Below are 17,086 nucleotides of genomic sequence, written 5' to 3' on the forward strand. Positions count from 1 at the left end.
TTTAAGGTGTACAACATGGCAATTTGATATACATATACATTGTGAAATGATTACTGCAATCAATCATTGTTACCTTTCTGTGTGTGACGAGAACACTTAAGATCTACCCTGTTAGCAGATTGCAAATAGACAATAAGTCTTGTTAACCACAGTCATAATGCTGTACATTAGATTCCCCAGAATTTACTCATCTTATAATGAACTGTTATGCTTTGTAAAAATGATTAATGTAAACAAGGAGGCACGTCTATTAGAATGGCCAAAGTCTAAAACACTGACAGTACCAAATGCTGGCAAGGATGTGGAGCCCCAGGAGCTCTCATTCATTGCTGGAAGGAATATAAATTGGTACACAGTATGTACTCTCACCATAAGATTCAACAGTTGCATTCCTTGATATTTACCTAAATGAGTCAAAAAATTATGTCCACTCAAAAACCTACACATGGATGTTTATAGCAGCTTTATTCATAATTACCCAAACTTGGAAGCAACCAAGATGTCCTTCAGTAGATGAATGGATAAATAAACGGTGGTACATCCAGAGAAGGGACTAAAAAGAAATGAAGTATCAAACCATGAAGAGACATGAAGGAAACTTAAATATGTATTACTGAATGAAAGAAGCCACTCTGGGAAAGCTACATTGTCATGATTCCAACTATGTGATGTTTTGGAAAGGGCAAAACCAAGGAGATAATAAAAAGGTCAGTGGCTGCCAGGGGTTAAGTGGGGGAGGAGGGAGGGATGAATAGGAGGAGCACAGGATTTTTCGGGCAACGAAGCTAGGACTCTGTGTGATACTATAATGATGGACACATGTCATACATTTGTCAAACCCTATAGAATGTACAACACCCAGAGTGCACCCAAATGTAAATAATGGACTTTGGGTGACGATGATGAGTCCATGTAGGTTCATCAGTTGCAACAAATGTACTGGCGGGAAATGTTGTTTGGGGTGGAGGTGGGGCTATCGGGGGCTCTATGGGAACTATGTACTTTCTGCTCAATTTCGCTGTGAATCTAAAACTCCTCTCAAGTATAAAATCTATTTTTTTAAGGATAATGTGAATCTTAAATAATTTTCTTCTTCTCATGAACATAGGTCCCAAAACTTCAGCTAGACATGTGGTAACAGCAGTTCTTGAAATATAGATATTCAAACCTTACAGTAAGGCAGATAGTAACAGAACATCTAAATGCCCCTCCGACTCTGATTGACGTCAGCCTGGGAGAGGCGAGGCACACTGTCATAAACAGGAATCAAAGGCCAGGCATACATTGGAGAAATTATTTAATTAATCTGGCCACATTGTCTCCCCAGCTGTGAAATAGGAATACTTACCTCCCGGGGTCAGTGGGGCAGTTAGTGGAGAAATGTGCGTGCTAGCGCTGTGCGGATTCAGTCTAGAAGAGAGACAGATGGGCGCTACTTCAGCCACTAATTTACTGGCGTCCTGGCTAGGTCCTGGAAATATAAACCATGTACGGAGAGTCTGGCAGAGCCTTTGATGACAGTGCCAAGCAATCATTTCTGTAATGGCCTTTCAAATAAGGGACACACTGAAGGATGCCTAAGGCAACTGGGGACTACTGCTTGGTAAAGGCAGACTCAAGGCAAATCTTCGAAGAGCGGGGAGGCTGTGCCTAGCAGAGAGAGAACCTTTAACATTCCGGTGACTCTGTGATATGATCCACTTTTCCTCGGGTGATTCTGACAGTGGCTTTGGTGAGAAGCTCACCATTGAAGGTTGTTCTGCAAATAAGATCATTCAAGGAAAGTGCTTGGCTCACTGCAGGACACGTAGTAAGTGATTAATTGGTAGCAATTATTAATAAATTACTATCTGCTCTCCCCAAGCTGTTAGGTTTCCCTAATTAACATTTTGGTGACTTTCATGCTTTCGCAGTTCCAAAGCCTGATGACTACTACATAAGACAGTAACTTGTCCTATTCAACAGCATTCTTTAGTACAGTATTAGAAGCATCCACTTAAATATTTATGATCCAAGCAGGTAGAGTCACTGGAACACTCTTATCTGGCCTCTGCCACTTGACCAGACTTCATTAAAATCCAGGCCAAATACTCATCTCCTCTGAGGGGGAGGACAGAACAGTTATACCTGCAGTTATAAACTTAGAAGTTTTGTTCTGAGCTGTGAATGAAATAGAATAAACTAGTTATTGGCCTTAAATAAGGAAATAAGCATCTGTATTTTTTTCTTTCCAACACAGAAGAAAAGAAAATGATTCCAGGGCGGGGACCAACCTTCTATATCTGTGTGTCCTCAGCATCTAGTACAACTAACTTCTCTTCTCTCTCAGCTCTCACTTTTTTAAAATATTTAACGTAATTTTTCTCAATGTTAAGTCACTATAAGCTAATTGGCATCGTATATCTTGGCCTGCATCTTCCTTTGTGTGTAAAAATTGGGACCATAGTGGCCGTTCTTTTGGAAAACTTTCCTGCTTTACGGAATAATCTAATGATTTTTAAAGGAAGTTTAAGCTATGTTTAAAATAAATTCATCCAGTGATTTTTTATTTTAAATCTCAATCTACAGAGACATGTATAAATGAAAGATAGCCTTCTGTGAGGGTAACACTGTTAAATTACTTGGGAATCTTTCCAGAGAAAAGTAGTATACTCACCCCCACACATAGACTTTGTACAGGTGGGTCACATTCTACATGTTGTTCTGCATCTAGGCTTTTTTCTATTGAGATATAATTCACATATCTCAGTTCCAAAGTACATTTTAAAGTGCGCAATTCAGTGGCCTTTAGTATATCCACAACTCTGTACGACTATCACCACTCATTTTCAGAACATTATTATCACCCCGAAAGGAAACCCCATACCCGTTAGCGGTCACTCCGTATTCTTCCCTCGCCCATACCCCGGCAGGGAGCACTATCTACTTTCTGTCTCCACGGATTTGCCTATTCTGGGCATTTAGATATAAATCAAACCATACAGTGTTGTGGTCCTTTGTGACTGGCTCCTTTCACTAGCATAATGTTTTTTTGTTTGTTTGTTTTTTTAAAGTATATAATCTATTATTCTTTTAAATTTTTTTATTCATTTATTTATTTTTGGCTGCATTGGGTCTTCGTTGCTGTTCGCGGGCTTTCTCTAGTTGCAGCGAGAGGGGGCTACTCTATGTTGCAGTGCACGGGCTTCTCATTGCGGTGGCTTCTCTTATTGCAGAGCACAGGCCCTAGGCACACGGGCTTCAGTAGTTGTGGCTCGCGGGCTCTAGAGCACAGGCTCAGTAGTTGTGGTGCACGGGCTTAGTTGCTCCACAGCACGTGGGATCTTCCTGGACCAGGGATCAAACCCGTGTCCCCTGCATTGGCAGGCAGATTCTTAACCACTGCACCCCCAGGGAAGTCCCTGCTCATAATGTTTTTAATGTTCACCCATGTTATTGGATATATCAGTACCTCATTCCTTTTTATGGCCAAATAATATTCCATTGAATGGATATACCACATTTTGCTTATCATTTACCATTTAATGGACATATGGGTTGTTTCCACTTTTTAGGTGTTTTGAATAATGCTGCTATGAACATTCGTGTATAAGCATTTGTGTGAACATAGTTTTCAATTCTCTTGGGTAATATATTTACCTAGGAGTAGAATTACTAGGTCATATGGTAACTATTTTTAACCTTTTGAGGAAATGCCAGACTTTTCCAAGATACCTGCACCACTTTACCTTCCCACGAGCAATATTTGAGGATTCCAATTTCTTTGCTTCCTTGACACCACTTGTTATTTTCCAATTTCTTGACTATAGCCATCCTAATAGGTGTGAATTGATCCTCACTGTGGTTTTGATTTGTATTTTCTTAATGGCTAATGACGTTGGGCATCTTTTCATGCACTTATTGGCCCTTTGTGTATCTTTGGAGAAGTATCTATACCCTTTGCCCATTTTTTAATTGGGGTGTCTTTTTATTATTGAGTTGTAAGAGTGTTTCATAGATTCTGTATACTATACTCTTATCGGATATATGATTTGCAAACATTTTCTCACTTTTTGTGGGTTTTGTCTTTTTAATTTTTTAAAATAGTGTTCTTTGAAGCACAAACGTTTAATTTTGTTGAAGTCCAATTTAACTATTTTTCTGCATTTTAAAAAAACCCTCAAACTCCTCCCATGTCAATACACATGGTCTGTGGCATTCCTTATCTGCATGGAACTTCGTTGTGTGGAACTCTACCATAATTTATTCAAGTGCTTTTTTATTAACCGACTGTCTTTTCGTTTCTTGTTGCTACAGATAGTAGTGCAGTGACCATTCTTGAGCATATATCTTAACCTTTTTTCAAGTAACTTCATAGGGTAAATTCTAGAAGTGGGATTCCTGGATCAAAGAGGGCATGTGTTTAAAAATCTTTGTAACTCTCTCAAACATTAGTATGATTGCCTGTTGCCTTCCATATACACACAACTGTATTGGCTCTGATGAGACTCTGCTTTTATGGAAAAGTTCCATTCAGAGCTGGATCATTATTTACTTAATTTTTCCCCTTTATAAGCTAACTGGGATACATATTTTTACCCAAATGTCTCTATTTCCCCAGGATAAGTTCTAAGAAGTAGAACTGCGAGTTCAAAGACAGGTGCAGCATTTTACCTGCTTGAGTGCTTATCTTTGCGTGTGTGTATTTCCCCCACAGTGCCAATGAAAACTTACTACCAGTGTTGGATGTTTGACCATTGCAATTTCGAAGCCATTGCGAAAGCCTTAGATGAGAAGGAGCTTAAGTACCACTGCTGCCAGAAGAACCTGTGTAACAAAAGTGACGGGACGAGTATATCAGGGAAAACAGCTCTGCTGGTCATCCTGCTGCTGGTGGCGGTCTGGAGCTTTTGTCTCTAAATCTACACCAGAAGGGCTTCTCCTAAATCTCCTGTTTCTGTATACTCCTCATTTCCTGTGCTGCTGCGTTCCAAAGGCTTTATATTTTCCAGCTGGATCCTGTTGGGAAAGACTAAAACTAGCTTGAGCAAGTTAGATTAGAGAGAGGAACTCAGAGGGACTCTGAAGACCAGTTCTGTTGGCAGAGAAGACCTGTTTGAGGGAAAAAGTTTGAGTGAAGTGCATGTGATTTGAGTAAAGTTGTATGCTTCTTACTCTGCTCTTTGCAGTGACAGCTTGAGTAGATTCTCTGCAGTCCTCAGCTATTTCCCTCTGGTTCCTTGGATGTAGTTAATGTGATCAGTACTTTTTTGGGTGACTGGGGCAGGGGGCTCCTTTTCAACAGTCTCTCACAAGGTATGCATTATTCTCGCCTTTCATGGTCCCTGTATTGCCAGGTAGGCATGGTGCATGTTCCAGGTGTGGGCTGTGGCCAATGAGATTCTTAATGACTGTTGTATTCTCAGCTAGAAGGTGACTGGCTGGGAAGGAGGTAAGCTTTCCAGATGGCAGGGCACGGAAGCACAAGGTTTATCTTTAGAGAGGTACCAGAGGCTGAAATCTGTGTTTTCTTCTGTCCCTAAATTTTGTATTGTCTTTGCTGTCTTTCAGTAGAAAAACGCAGTAACATAAATTAATGGTGTGTTAAAACTATCCCTCCCACTCCCCGTCTTTTTTATTGGAATGGTAGGCTGTCTTAGCTTTGTCACACACAGTTAAAAACTAAACATTTGAATATTCTATGTTACTTGTGACTTGCAGTTATTAAGCGTGCTTATTTTAAATGTTACTGGTAGGAAAACTCTTCATATGTGTGTGTATAATACATGAATGGAAAAGGAGGAGCCTTTGGGGTTGCGATTTGAGATTTCCAAATGTCATCATGAATAGTAACAGGTCTGCAGGGATGTGTTTTACCTGCCGACATCCAGCCTGTTGGCTCCTAGCTGAGTCAGCACAGATAGTGTCAAATACATCTGTAAGGGCTGTTAGCGTAATCACAAGTGCTGAGGCTTTCAGAAGCGCTACCGGTTTCCTAAAAAGTGATACACCTTTTCAGGAGGACAAAGTTTTGCCTCTTTCTTGTGGGTACTGGTGAATAATTTAAGATCCAGTAGACAGTGACATTTGTATGCTTACAGTCTTGGCTATATTTAACAGCATAGTCTGACTTTTGCCGACGCAAGTGGAATTTATTGATTAACATTTAAAAAAAAACAAAAAAAAAACACCTTGATTATGTGATCTGTTGGACAAACCAGAATGAATACTGCCTTTCTGAAAATAAAATCTCATCAAATGCATGAGTGTGGTGATTGGCCCAAAGGGTAACAACATAGGTGACACGCCCAATGGTAGCAACTGAAAGAAGAGATCTTGGACAGTACCAGATTTCTTCTGTTGATGCCATTACTTAAACACAGACCAATAGAGGCTTCCTCATCAAAACCTAGCATTACCTTGGTGCTCTGTGTTCCCTATTGGCTCAGAGCTTTTCCTTACATCATCTTTAATCTTCTGTTCAAAGACAAAATACTAGGTGTGACTCTTTCCTCAATAGAACTTTTTCTGCCCAAGAAAGTACTGACCATGCCCACAGCAAAGTGGCTCATTTCATGCAGTGCCTTTTAGTTCCAAGGAACAAGAACCAATTTTGACTCACTTAAGCAGAAAATGAATTTGGGGGAACTTTGAAGGGGCATTCAACCAGACTGCAAAAAACCAGTAGTCGGGGAGAGTTCCCTGGTGGTCTAGTGGTTAGGATTCAGTGCTTTCACTGTTGTGGCCCAAGTTCAATCCTGAGTCGGGGAACTGAGATCCCGCAAGCCATGCAGTACAGCCAAAAAATGTAAAACGTTAAAAAAAAGCCAGAGAGGAGGAGTCAAAATGGTGGTGTGGGAAGATGCGGAGATAGCGTCTCCCCACAAATAGGGCATCTGCCGGCCGCTGGTGGGGACTCTGACCCCCAAGGAGACGGGAGGAACCCCAAAGTGAACCAGTAGGACGTAGGGGGACCGAGGAGGGAGGAGGAGTGGAGAAGACAAGATCAGCACCCCTGAGGCCAGGGAGATCAGGAGAGGCATGTGGGAGGGACTCTGGGAAGAGCCGGAGAGGAGCAGAGGGCGATCGCCTTGCCCACTTGGGCACGGGGAGCCTGCTGAGCTCCCAGGCGGGTCCCCTGCCCTCCAAGGCTCTCCCATCCCCCACCCCCACCCCCGCCTGACTGCATTGGACCTGGGGACATAGGAAGGAAGCCAGGGAGATCAAGAGATGCAGGCGGGAGGGGTGCTCCCAGACCCCAGACTGGAGGAGCAGGAGAGGAGAGGAGGGTGTTTGCCCCGCCCACTCGAGCCCAGGAAGCCTGCTGAGCTCCCAGTGAGGTCCGCTGCCCTCAGACGGGGATGGGGGGGCACGCCTGGGCCCCTTCTGTTCCTTGAGCCTAAGCCCCACCCCCCACAGCCCCCAGGGCCTTTTCCAGCCCTGTGGGTCCTGAGCATAGGCCCTCCCCACTGCCCAAAACTTGCCCTTGATTAGGCCCCGCCCTCCACAGCCAAGGCCAACCCCCCCCCTTTTTTTCCTTTCCCTCCTCTTTTTTACTATTTTGTTACTGATGTACCTTCCAGTTGTTGATTCATCTGTATTTTTATTTTTATATTCTTTCTAACATATCTGTTAGTTTCCTAGTCTAATTTTATTTTTTACTCTGTTCTTTCTCTCTTTTTTTTCTTGTCACCCCACACGGCTTGCAGGATCTTGATTTGCGAGCCTGGGGTCAGGGGGAAGCTCCTGTGGTGGGAGCTCTGAGTCCAAACCACTGGACTAACAGAGAACCTCAGACCCCAGGGAATAGTCATTGGAGTGAGGTCTCACAGAGTTCCTCATCTCAGCACCAAGATCCAGCTCTACCCAATAGCCTACAAACTCCAGTGTTGGAAGCCTCAGGCCAAACAACCAGTAAAACAGGAACACAATCCCACTCATAAAAAAGAGAGAGAGAGAGAGAGACAGCAAAAAAATATGTCACAGATGAAGGAGCAAGGTAAAAACCTACAAGACCAAATAAACGAAGAGGAAATAGGCAATCTACCTGGAAAAGAATTCAGAGTAATGATAGTAAAGATGATCCAAAATCTCAGAGATAGAATGGAAGCACAGATTGAGAAAATACAAGAAATGTTTAACAAAGGTCTAGAAGAACTAAAGAACAAACAGAGATGAACAATACAATAATTGAAATGAAAAATACATTAGAAGAAATCAATAACAGAATAACGGAGGCAATAGAACAAATAAGTGAGCTGGAAGACAAAATGGTAGAAATAACTGCCAAGGAGCAGAATAAAGAAAAAGAATGAAAAGAATTGAAGACAATCTCAGAGACCTCTGGGATAACACTAAATGCACTAACATTTGAATTATAGGGGTCCCAGAAGAAGAAGAGAAAAAGAAAGGGTCTGAGAAAATGTTTGAAGAGATTACAGTGGAAAACTTCCCTAACATGGGAAAGGAAATAGTCACCCAGGTTCAGGAAGCACAGAGGTCCCATACAGGATAAACCCTAGGAAAAACACACCAAGACACATATTAAACTAACAAAAATTAAATTCAAAGAAAAAATATTAAAAGCAGCAAGGGAAAAACAAAATAACATACAAAGGAATCCCCATAAGGTTATCAGCTGATTTTTCAGTGGAAACTCTGCAGGCCAGAAGAGAGTGGCAGGATATACTTAAAGTGATGAAAGAGAAAAATCTACAACCAAGATTACTCTACCCAGCAAGGATCTCATTCAGATTCGATGGAGAAGTCAAAAGCTTTTCAGACAAGCAAAAGCTAAGAGAATTCAGCACCACCAAACCAGCTTTACAACAAATGCTAAAGAAACTTCTCTAAGCGGGGAAACACAAAAGAAGAAAAAGACCCACAAAAACAAACCCAAAACAATTAAGACAATGGTAATAGGAACATACATATCGACAACTACCTTAAATGTAAATGGATTAAATGCCTTAACCAAAAGACACAGACTGGCTGAATGGATACAAAAACAAGACCTGTATATATGCTGTCTACAAGAGACCCACTTCAGACCTAGGGACACAAACAGACTGAAAGTGAGGGGGTGGAAAAAGATATTCCATGCAAAAGGAAATCAAAAGAAAGCTGGAGTAGCAATTTTCATATAAGACAAAATAGAATTTAAAATAAAGAGTATTACAAGAAACAAAGAAGGACACTACATAATGATCAAGGGGTCGATCCAAGAAGAAGATATAACAATTGTAAATATTTATGCACCCAACATAGGAGCACCTCAATACATAAGGCAAATGCTAACAGCCATAAAAGGGGAAACTGACAGTAACACAATAAGAGTAGGAGACTTTAACACCCCACTTTCACAATCTACAGATCATCCAAAGTGAAAATAAATAATGAAACAAAAGTTTAAATGACACAATAGAGCAGATAGATCTAATAGATATTTATACAACATTCCACTGAAAAGTGGCAGAATACACTTTCTTCTCAAGTGCACATGGAACATTCTCCAGGATAGATCACATCTTGGGTCACAAATCAAGCCTCGGAAAATTTAAGAATATTGAAATCATATCAAGCATCTTTTCTGACCACACGCTATAAGATTGGCAATCAGTTACAGGAAAAAAACTGTAAAAAAAAAACACACAAATACATGGAGGCTCAACAGTGCACTACTAAATAACCAAGAAATCATTGAAGAAATTAAAGAAGAAATTAAAAAATACATAGAAACAAATGACAACGAAAACACAACGAACCAAAACCTATGGGATGCAGCAAAAACAGTTCTAAGAGGGAAGTTTATAACAATTCAACCTCACCTCAAGAAACAAGAAAAATCTCAAACAATCTAACCCTACACTTAAAACAACTAGAGAAAGAAGAACGAAGAAAACCCAAAGTCAGTAGAAGGAAAGAAATCATGAATATCAGAGCAAAAATAAATGAAATAGAAATGAAGAAAACAATAGCAAAGATCAATAAAACTAAAAGCTGATTCTTTGAGAAGATAAACAAAATTGATAAACCCTTAGCCAGACTCATCAAGAATAAAAGGGAGAGGGGGTTTCCCTGGTGGCGCAGTGGTTGAGAGTCCGCCTGCCGATGCAGGGGACATGGGTTCGTGCCCCGGTCCGGGAAGATCCCACATGCCGCGGAGCGGCTGGGCCTGTGAGCCATGGCCGCTGAGCCTGCGCGTCCGGAGCCTGTGCTCCGCAACGGGAGAGGCCACAACAGTGAGAGGCCCGCATACAAAAAAAAAAAAAAAAAAAAAAAAAAACAAAAAAGGGAGAGGGAGGGTGCAAATCAATAAAATTAGAAATGAAAAAGGAAAAATCACAACTGACACTGCAGAAGTACAAAGGCTTATAAGAGACTACTACAAAAAACTATATGCCAATAAAATGGACAACCACGAAGAAATGGACATATTCTTGGAAAGGTACAATTTTCCAAGACCGAACCACAAAGAATTAGAAGATATAAACAGACCTATCACAAGTAAGAAACGGTAATTAAAAATCTTCAAGCAAACAAAAATTCAGGACCAGATGGCTTCACAGGTGAATTCTATCAAACATTTAGAGAAGAGCTAACACCTGCCCTTCTCAAACTCTTCCAAAATATAGCAGAGGGAGGAAAACTCCCAAACTCATTCTATGAGGCCACCATCACCCGGATACCAAAACCAGACGAAGATGTCACAAAAAAAGAAAACTACAGGCCAATATCACTGATGAACATAGATGTAAAAATCCTCAACAAAATACTAGCAAACAGAATCCAACAGCACATTAAAAGGATCATACATCATGATCAAGTGGGGTTTATCCCAGGAACACAAGGATTCTTCAACATACACAAATCAATCAATATTATAAACCATATTAACAAATTGAAGAATAAAAACCATATGATCATCTCAGTAGATGCAGAAAAAGCTTTTGACAAAATTCAACACCCACTTATGATAAAAACCCTCCAGAAAGTAGGCATAGAGGGAACTTACCTCAACATGATAAAGGCTATATATGACAAACCCAGAGCCAACATCATTCTCAATGGTGAAAAACTGAAACCATTTCCTCTAAGATCAGGAACAAGACAAGGTTGCCCACTCTCACCACTCTTATTCAACATAGTTTTGGAAGTTTAGCCACAGCAATCAGAGAAGAAAAAGAAATAAAAGGAATCCAAATCATAAAAGAAGAAGTAAAACTGTCACTGTTTGCAGATGACATGATACTATACATAGAGAATCCTAAAGATGCTACCAGAAAACTACTAGAACTAATCAATGAGTTTGGTAAAGTAGTAGGATACAATATCAATGCTCAGAAATGTCTTGCATTCCTATACACCAACAATGAAAAATCTGAAAGAGAAATCAAGGAAACACTCCCATTTACCATTGCAACAAAAAGAATAAAATACCTAGGAATAAACCTGCCTAAGGAGGCGAAAGACTTGTACTCAGAAAACTATAAAACACTGATGAAAGAAATTAAAGATGATACAAATGGAGAGATATACCATGTTCTTGGATTGGAAGAATCAACATTGTGAAAATGACTATACTACCCACAGCAATCTACAGATTCAATGCAATCCCCATCAAACCACCAATGGCATTCTTCACAGAATTAGAACAAAAAATCTCACAATTCGTATGGAAACGCAAAAGACCCCGAATAGCCAAAGCAATCTTGAGAAAGAAAAACGGAGCTGGAGGTATCAGGCTCCCTGACTTCAAACTATACCACAAAGCTACAGTAATCAAGACATATGGTACTGACACAAAAACAGAAATATAGATAAATGGTACAGGATAGAATGCCCAGAGATAAACCCACACACATATGGGCACCTAATTTACGACAAAGGAGGCAAGAACGTACAATGGAGAAAAGACAGCCTCTTCAATAAGTGGTGCTGGGAAAACTGGACAGCTACGTGTAAAAGAATGAAATTAGAACACTACCTAACACCGTACACAAAAATAAACTCCAAATGGATTAAAGACTTAAATGTAAGACGAGACACTATAAAACTTTTAGAAGAAAACATAGGAAAAACACTCTGACATAAACCACAGCAAGATCCTTTTTTTGACCCACCTCCTAGAGTAACAGAAATAAAAACAAAAATAAACAAATGGGACTTAATTAAACTTAAAAGCTTTTGCACAGCATAGGAAACCATAAACAAGACAAAAAGACAACCCTCAGAATGGGAGAAAATATTTGCAAATGAAACAACAGACAAAGGATTAATCTCCAAAATATACAAACAGCTCATGGAGCTCAATATCAAAAAAACAAACAATCCAGTTTAAAAATGGGCAGAAGACCTAAATAGACATTTCACAGAGGAAGACATATAGATGGCCAAGAAGCAAATGAAAAGATGCTCAACATCACTAATTATTAGAGAAATGCAAATCAAAACTACAATGAGGTAATTACCTCATGCGGTCAGAATGGCATTATCAAAAAAGCTAGAAACAATAAATTCTGGAAAGGGTGTGGTGAAAAGGGAACCTTCCTACACTGTTGGTGGGAATGTAAATTGATACAGCCACTATGGAAAACAGTATGGAGCTTCCTTAAAAAACTAAAAATAGAACTACCATATGACCCAGCAATCCCAGTGTTGGGTATATACCCTGAGAAAACCATAATTTAAAAAGAGACATGGGGCTTCCCTGGTGGCGCAGTGGTTAAGAATCCGCCTGCCAATCCAGGGCACATGGGTTAGAGCCCTGGTCCGGGAGGATCCCACATGCTGCGGAGCAACTGAGCCCGTGCACCACAACTACTCAGCCTGCACTCTGGAGCCCACATGCCACAACTACTGAAGCCGACACGCCTAAAGTCCATGCTCCTCAACAAGAGAAGCCACCGCAATGAGAAGCCTGCGCACCACAATGAAGAGTAGCCCCCGCTCACCACAACTAGAGAAAGCCCCTGTGTGTGCAGCAATGAAGACCCAAAGCAGCCAAAAATAAATAAATAAAATAAATTTAAAGAAAAGAGGCATGCACCACAATGTTCATTGCAGCTCTATTTACAATAGCCAGGACATGGAAGCAACCTAGATGTCCATCATCAGATGGATGGATGGAGAAGATGTGGCGCATATATACAATGGAATATTACTCAGCCATAAAAAGAAACGAAATTGAGTTATTTGTAGTGAGGTGGATGGACCTAGAGTCTGTCATACAGAGTGAAGTAAGTCAGAAAGAGAAAAACAAATACCGTATGCTAACGCATATATATGGAATCTAAAAAAAAAAAAAAGGTGGGTACTGATCAACCTAGTTGCAGGGCAGGAATAAAGAGTTAGACATAGAGAATGGAATTGTTGACATGGGGTGGAGGGGGAAGCTGAGGCGAAGTGAGAGTAGCATCGACATACATACACTACCAAATGTAAAATGGCTGGTGGGAAGCAGCAGCATAGCACAGGGAGATCGGCTCGGTGCTTTGGGATGACCTAGAGGGGTGGGATAGGGAGGGTGGGAGGGAGACGCAAGAGGGAGGGGATATGGGGACATGTGTATGCATATTGCTGATTCGCTTTGTTGTGCAACAGAAACTAACACGGTATTGTGAAGCAATTATACTCCAATAAAGAGCTATTAAAAAATAATAAAAATAAAATAAAATAGGGAGAAGGTGAAACAAATGTAATCACACGCACCCTTAAAAGTGGAAGAGGAGAGCAGAAGAGTCAGTCAGAGAGATTAAAAAAAAAAAAAAAACAGGAGTTGGGCAGTTCCAGAAATCTCTTTCAAGATTCAGATGACAGGGTGAGACTGTCTGACTGCTTTCTTGGGTCTCCTGCCCACTTTGGGGCCAGAGTACATTGAGAAGAGGGTAATTCTCTAAGGCAGAATCTGGGTGTTGCTAAATGGGGAGCTGGGGAGAGGGCTGCTGGGAGTCAATCAGCAAGGGCCGTATAAATGGCCTTAAGCTTCGAGGTTTCTTTCTGCAGATAGTTGCTATGACTGATACCACAGACTAAGGGTTAGATGTCTGGACCCGGAGGCAATACTGTAAAGGCCAGATGAGTTGGAGAGTCAATAGTCTTGCGTTCAGTATTGGGTGGTGACAACCCCATTGGATCGTCTCTTTTGGGGGATGAGCTATAGATAGATGCAAGGTACACCCAGTGGATAGATAAGTGGAACTCGTAGTATGTCCTGAAGGATACTGGCTCAGTGTCCAACTTTGGGAAGTACTGAGCTTCGAGGTACAGGTCTACTTTTGTGTCCTTGCAGTTGGCCCCATGACTTAACATCATGCAGTGTGTGTCCTGATAAAATAAGAGCCTGCCAGCCCACATGTTTTGGACTTTGGGCCCCTTGAGAGTTTGAACCCTCAGCAGGGCCAGATTATTTATCTGCACATTGTAAGTCCCTCATCAATATTGAAAGTCTACTAGCTCACATTGGTCTTGCTGCTTCCAAACAGATCTTGACTAATGCTAACAGTTCCCTCTAAGGGATGCTGATGTGCTGAGAAGGTGCAGAGCTGACTGGAGGTTGTACTGACATGCCGAGCACTGAGATGAAGGGTGCTTTCTAGTGTGAGGTTCTATGCAGCGTGTTTTACATGTAGTTTTTTAAATTAATTTTTATTAGAGTATAGTTGATTTACAATGTTGTGTTAGTTTCTGCTGTACAGCAAAGCGAATCAGTTATACATATACTTATATCCACTCTTTTAGATTCTTTTCCCTTATAGGTCATTACAGAGTATTTTTATCCGTACTGTCATTATCTCACTTTGCTTAAGAGGAAATTTCATCTGGAGAAGTTAGCTGAATTGCTCAAGGTCACCAAGTTAATATGTTGGTAAGTTTAGGATGCCCACTCAATTCCCCAGGTCAACCACTCAGCTGCCCTAAATGTACTGCTCTACATGTACTCCAGTCTGACTCTGAAAAGAAACCTGGAATGGGACCCTCGTGCCTTTGTGCTTTGAAGGAATCAATTCCTGCCTTTTCTTAGAAAGGAAAATATTAAGTACAGTTGTCTTTTACTGACAGTTAGATTACCCAATGGTGTGAGCTTTACATACCTAGTTAGACCTTTCCAGAAACAGGAGGTAATTTCAAAACACTGTGTTTGCCAGTCTGTTTCAAAAGGCCCACTGATTCTTGTAAATATTTTGTTTCAGGATAGTAGCTGTTAAGTGCATGGAGTTTGCCTTTGGGAACCTCAATTCGGATCCTGTCTCTTCCACTAATTGGCTATGTCTCTGGACAAGTTTTTGTTTATTTTATTTATTTATTTTTAAGATTTTTCTGTTTTTGATGTGGACCATCTTTAAAGTCTTTATTGAATTTGTTACAATACTGCTTCTGTTTTATGTTTTGGTTTTTTGGCCGTGAGGCATGTGGGATCTTAGCTCCCGGACCAGGGATCGAACCCACACCCCCTGCATTGGAAGGTGAAGTCTTAACCACTGGACCGCCAGGGAAGTCCCTGGACGTGTTTTCTGAACACCTCTGAGCTCTGGCTTCCTGCACCTACCTCAGAGAATTGTTGTGAGGCTTTAGGCCATGCATCTGCAGTGTCCAGCAGGTGGGAAGTGGACTATAATAAAAATGTAGGTTACCTGGAGCACAGGGTTGTTGACGCTCCAGGGGTCTCAGAATCTACAGGGAACCACAGTGTGTTTACTAACCTCTGGCTTTGACCAAAGTAGAAGCTGACCAGAGATGATCTTTAACATTTTCTTAGAGGATTATTCACCATAAACTGTTTATTTATCTAAATAAATGTAAAGCTTCCTATTCATAGGCACATGTTGTTTTGGAATAAAATAAATGACCACAGTACTTAACTTCCAGGTCAGTGTCTACAAGGATCCCTTGTAGGTAAGGATGTTCTTTTCCCACCTGGCAGCTGGGGAGTCCAGAGCCTCTGGGAGAGGGGGTGGGACAGCATGAACCCTACAGGGGGCGAGTGCACTGACCTGGGAAACTCAAGACTCTGATTGTGGAGTAGGGAGCTTCCTTCCTGTGATCAGCTTCCCTGGGGGTGCTGCTTTTCCCACCTTGCTATTATCAGCCATGTGCAAGTTAGCCAACCCCAGCATGCTGATCCTGTATGTGAGCAGTGTTGGCTTACGGTGCTATGACCGGAACTGGAACTTAGCATTGTAATTTGTAAACTCTACAAGGGTAGACAAAATGGGACCCGCTCCAAATTTTTGAACAGGGAGCATAGTGGGTCACAACTTGAGGGCCTAACCGTGTGCCAGCACTAGTCTAGGCACTGTATTTATATGAGTTCATTTAATTTTTTTCAGTAACTATGCAATAGTATTGCCTATACCCAAACCCATCAGAGTGTTTACAAACTACAGTCCCTGCCCATTTCACTGAGTGGGACAGTGGGGCCCAGGTGACTCGCCCTTGGATTCAGTAAGATTGCTTGAACTAGTTTGAGAAAGTTTCTGTTCTTTGCAACCAGACATCCCTGATGAAGACAACTACGAGTGAGAAGGGTTAACTGACAGTTGCTAACTAAACCCCTTCCTCCCTGAGCTATAGGAAGCAGTTAAGAGTACACTAAAAATTGGAATGGAAATAATACGTATATTATGTGAATAAAGTAGCTTTGAGATTTTTTTTTTTAGTTTAGGTTTACAGTAAAACCTAAACTGCAACAGACCTTTACTTAAAAGGCATACATATGCAGCATAGTTGTAAAGAGTCCTTTTTATGCCTCTATCACTGGCTAGCTCTGAGGTCTTGAGCATACTACCTCACCACTCTGAGCCTCTGTATCGTCATCAGTTGTAACAGTGGTACCTACAGTAAAGGACATTTGACTTTTAGCCACTCGGCATCTCTCCTCCTCCCTCTTGTAACAGAGCCATAATTACCTTTTGGGGAATTACTTTCACCCTTTAAGTGCAGTCTTGGTGGAACTGTTAATAAAGTTGGTCTAACCACTGGTCCCAACCACTGCGCCTCCTCTAGCCAAAAGACAGGCATGTTCTCTCCGGGAATTTGAGTCTTGAATTATGCAAGGGTTGATAAAAATTTTTTGGTTGAAGCTGTGAGTCTCAGGAAAGGTACAAGT

At 41.2% G+C, this 17,086-nt stretch overlaps 1 protein-coding gene across 1 annotated transcript in view; it reads left to right on the forward strand.

The window, feature by feature from the left end:
- Positions 1-10,284, forward strand: part of CD59 (CD59 molecule (CD59 blood group)) — a 32,845-nt gene extending 22,561 nt beyond the window's left edge. Inside the window, exon 4 of the mRNA XM_070046129.1 lies at positions 4,697-10,284. Coding sequence (XP_069902230.1) covers positions 4,697-4,899 — 203 coding nt within the window. The 3' untranslated portion in view covers positions 4,900-10,284. The remainder of the gene's footprint in view (positions 1-4,696) is intronic.
- Positions 10,285-17,086: the final 6,802 nt, after the last annotated feature.

The sequence above is a fragment of the Globicephala melas genome, chromosome 8 (genome assembly GCF_963455315.2).
Source record: "Globicephala melas chromosome 8, mGloMel1.2, whole genome shotgun sequence".
NCBI classification, from domain to species: Eukaryota; Metazoa; Chordata; class Mammalia; order Artiodactyla; family Delphinidae; genus Globicephala; species Globicephala melas.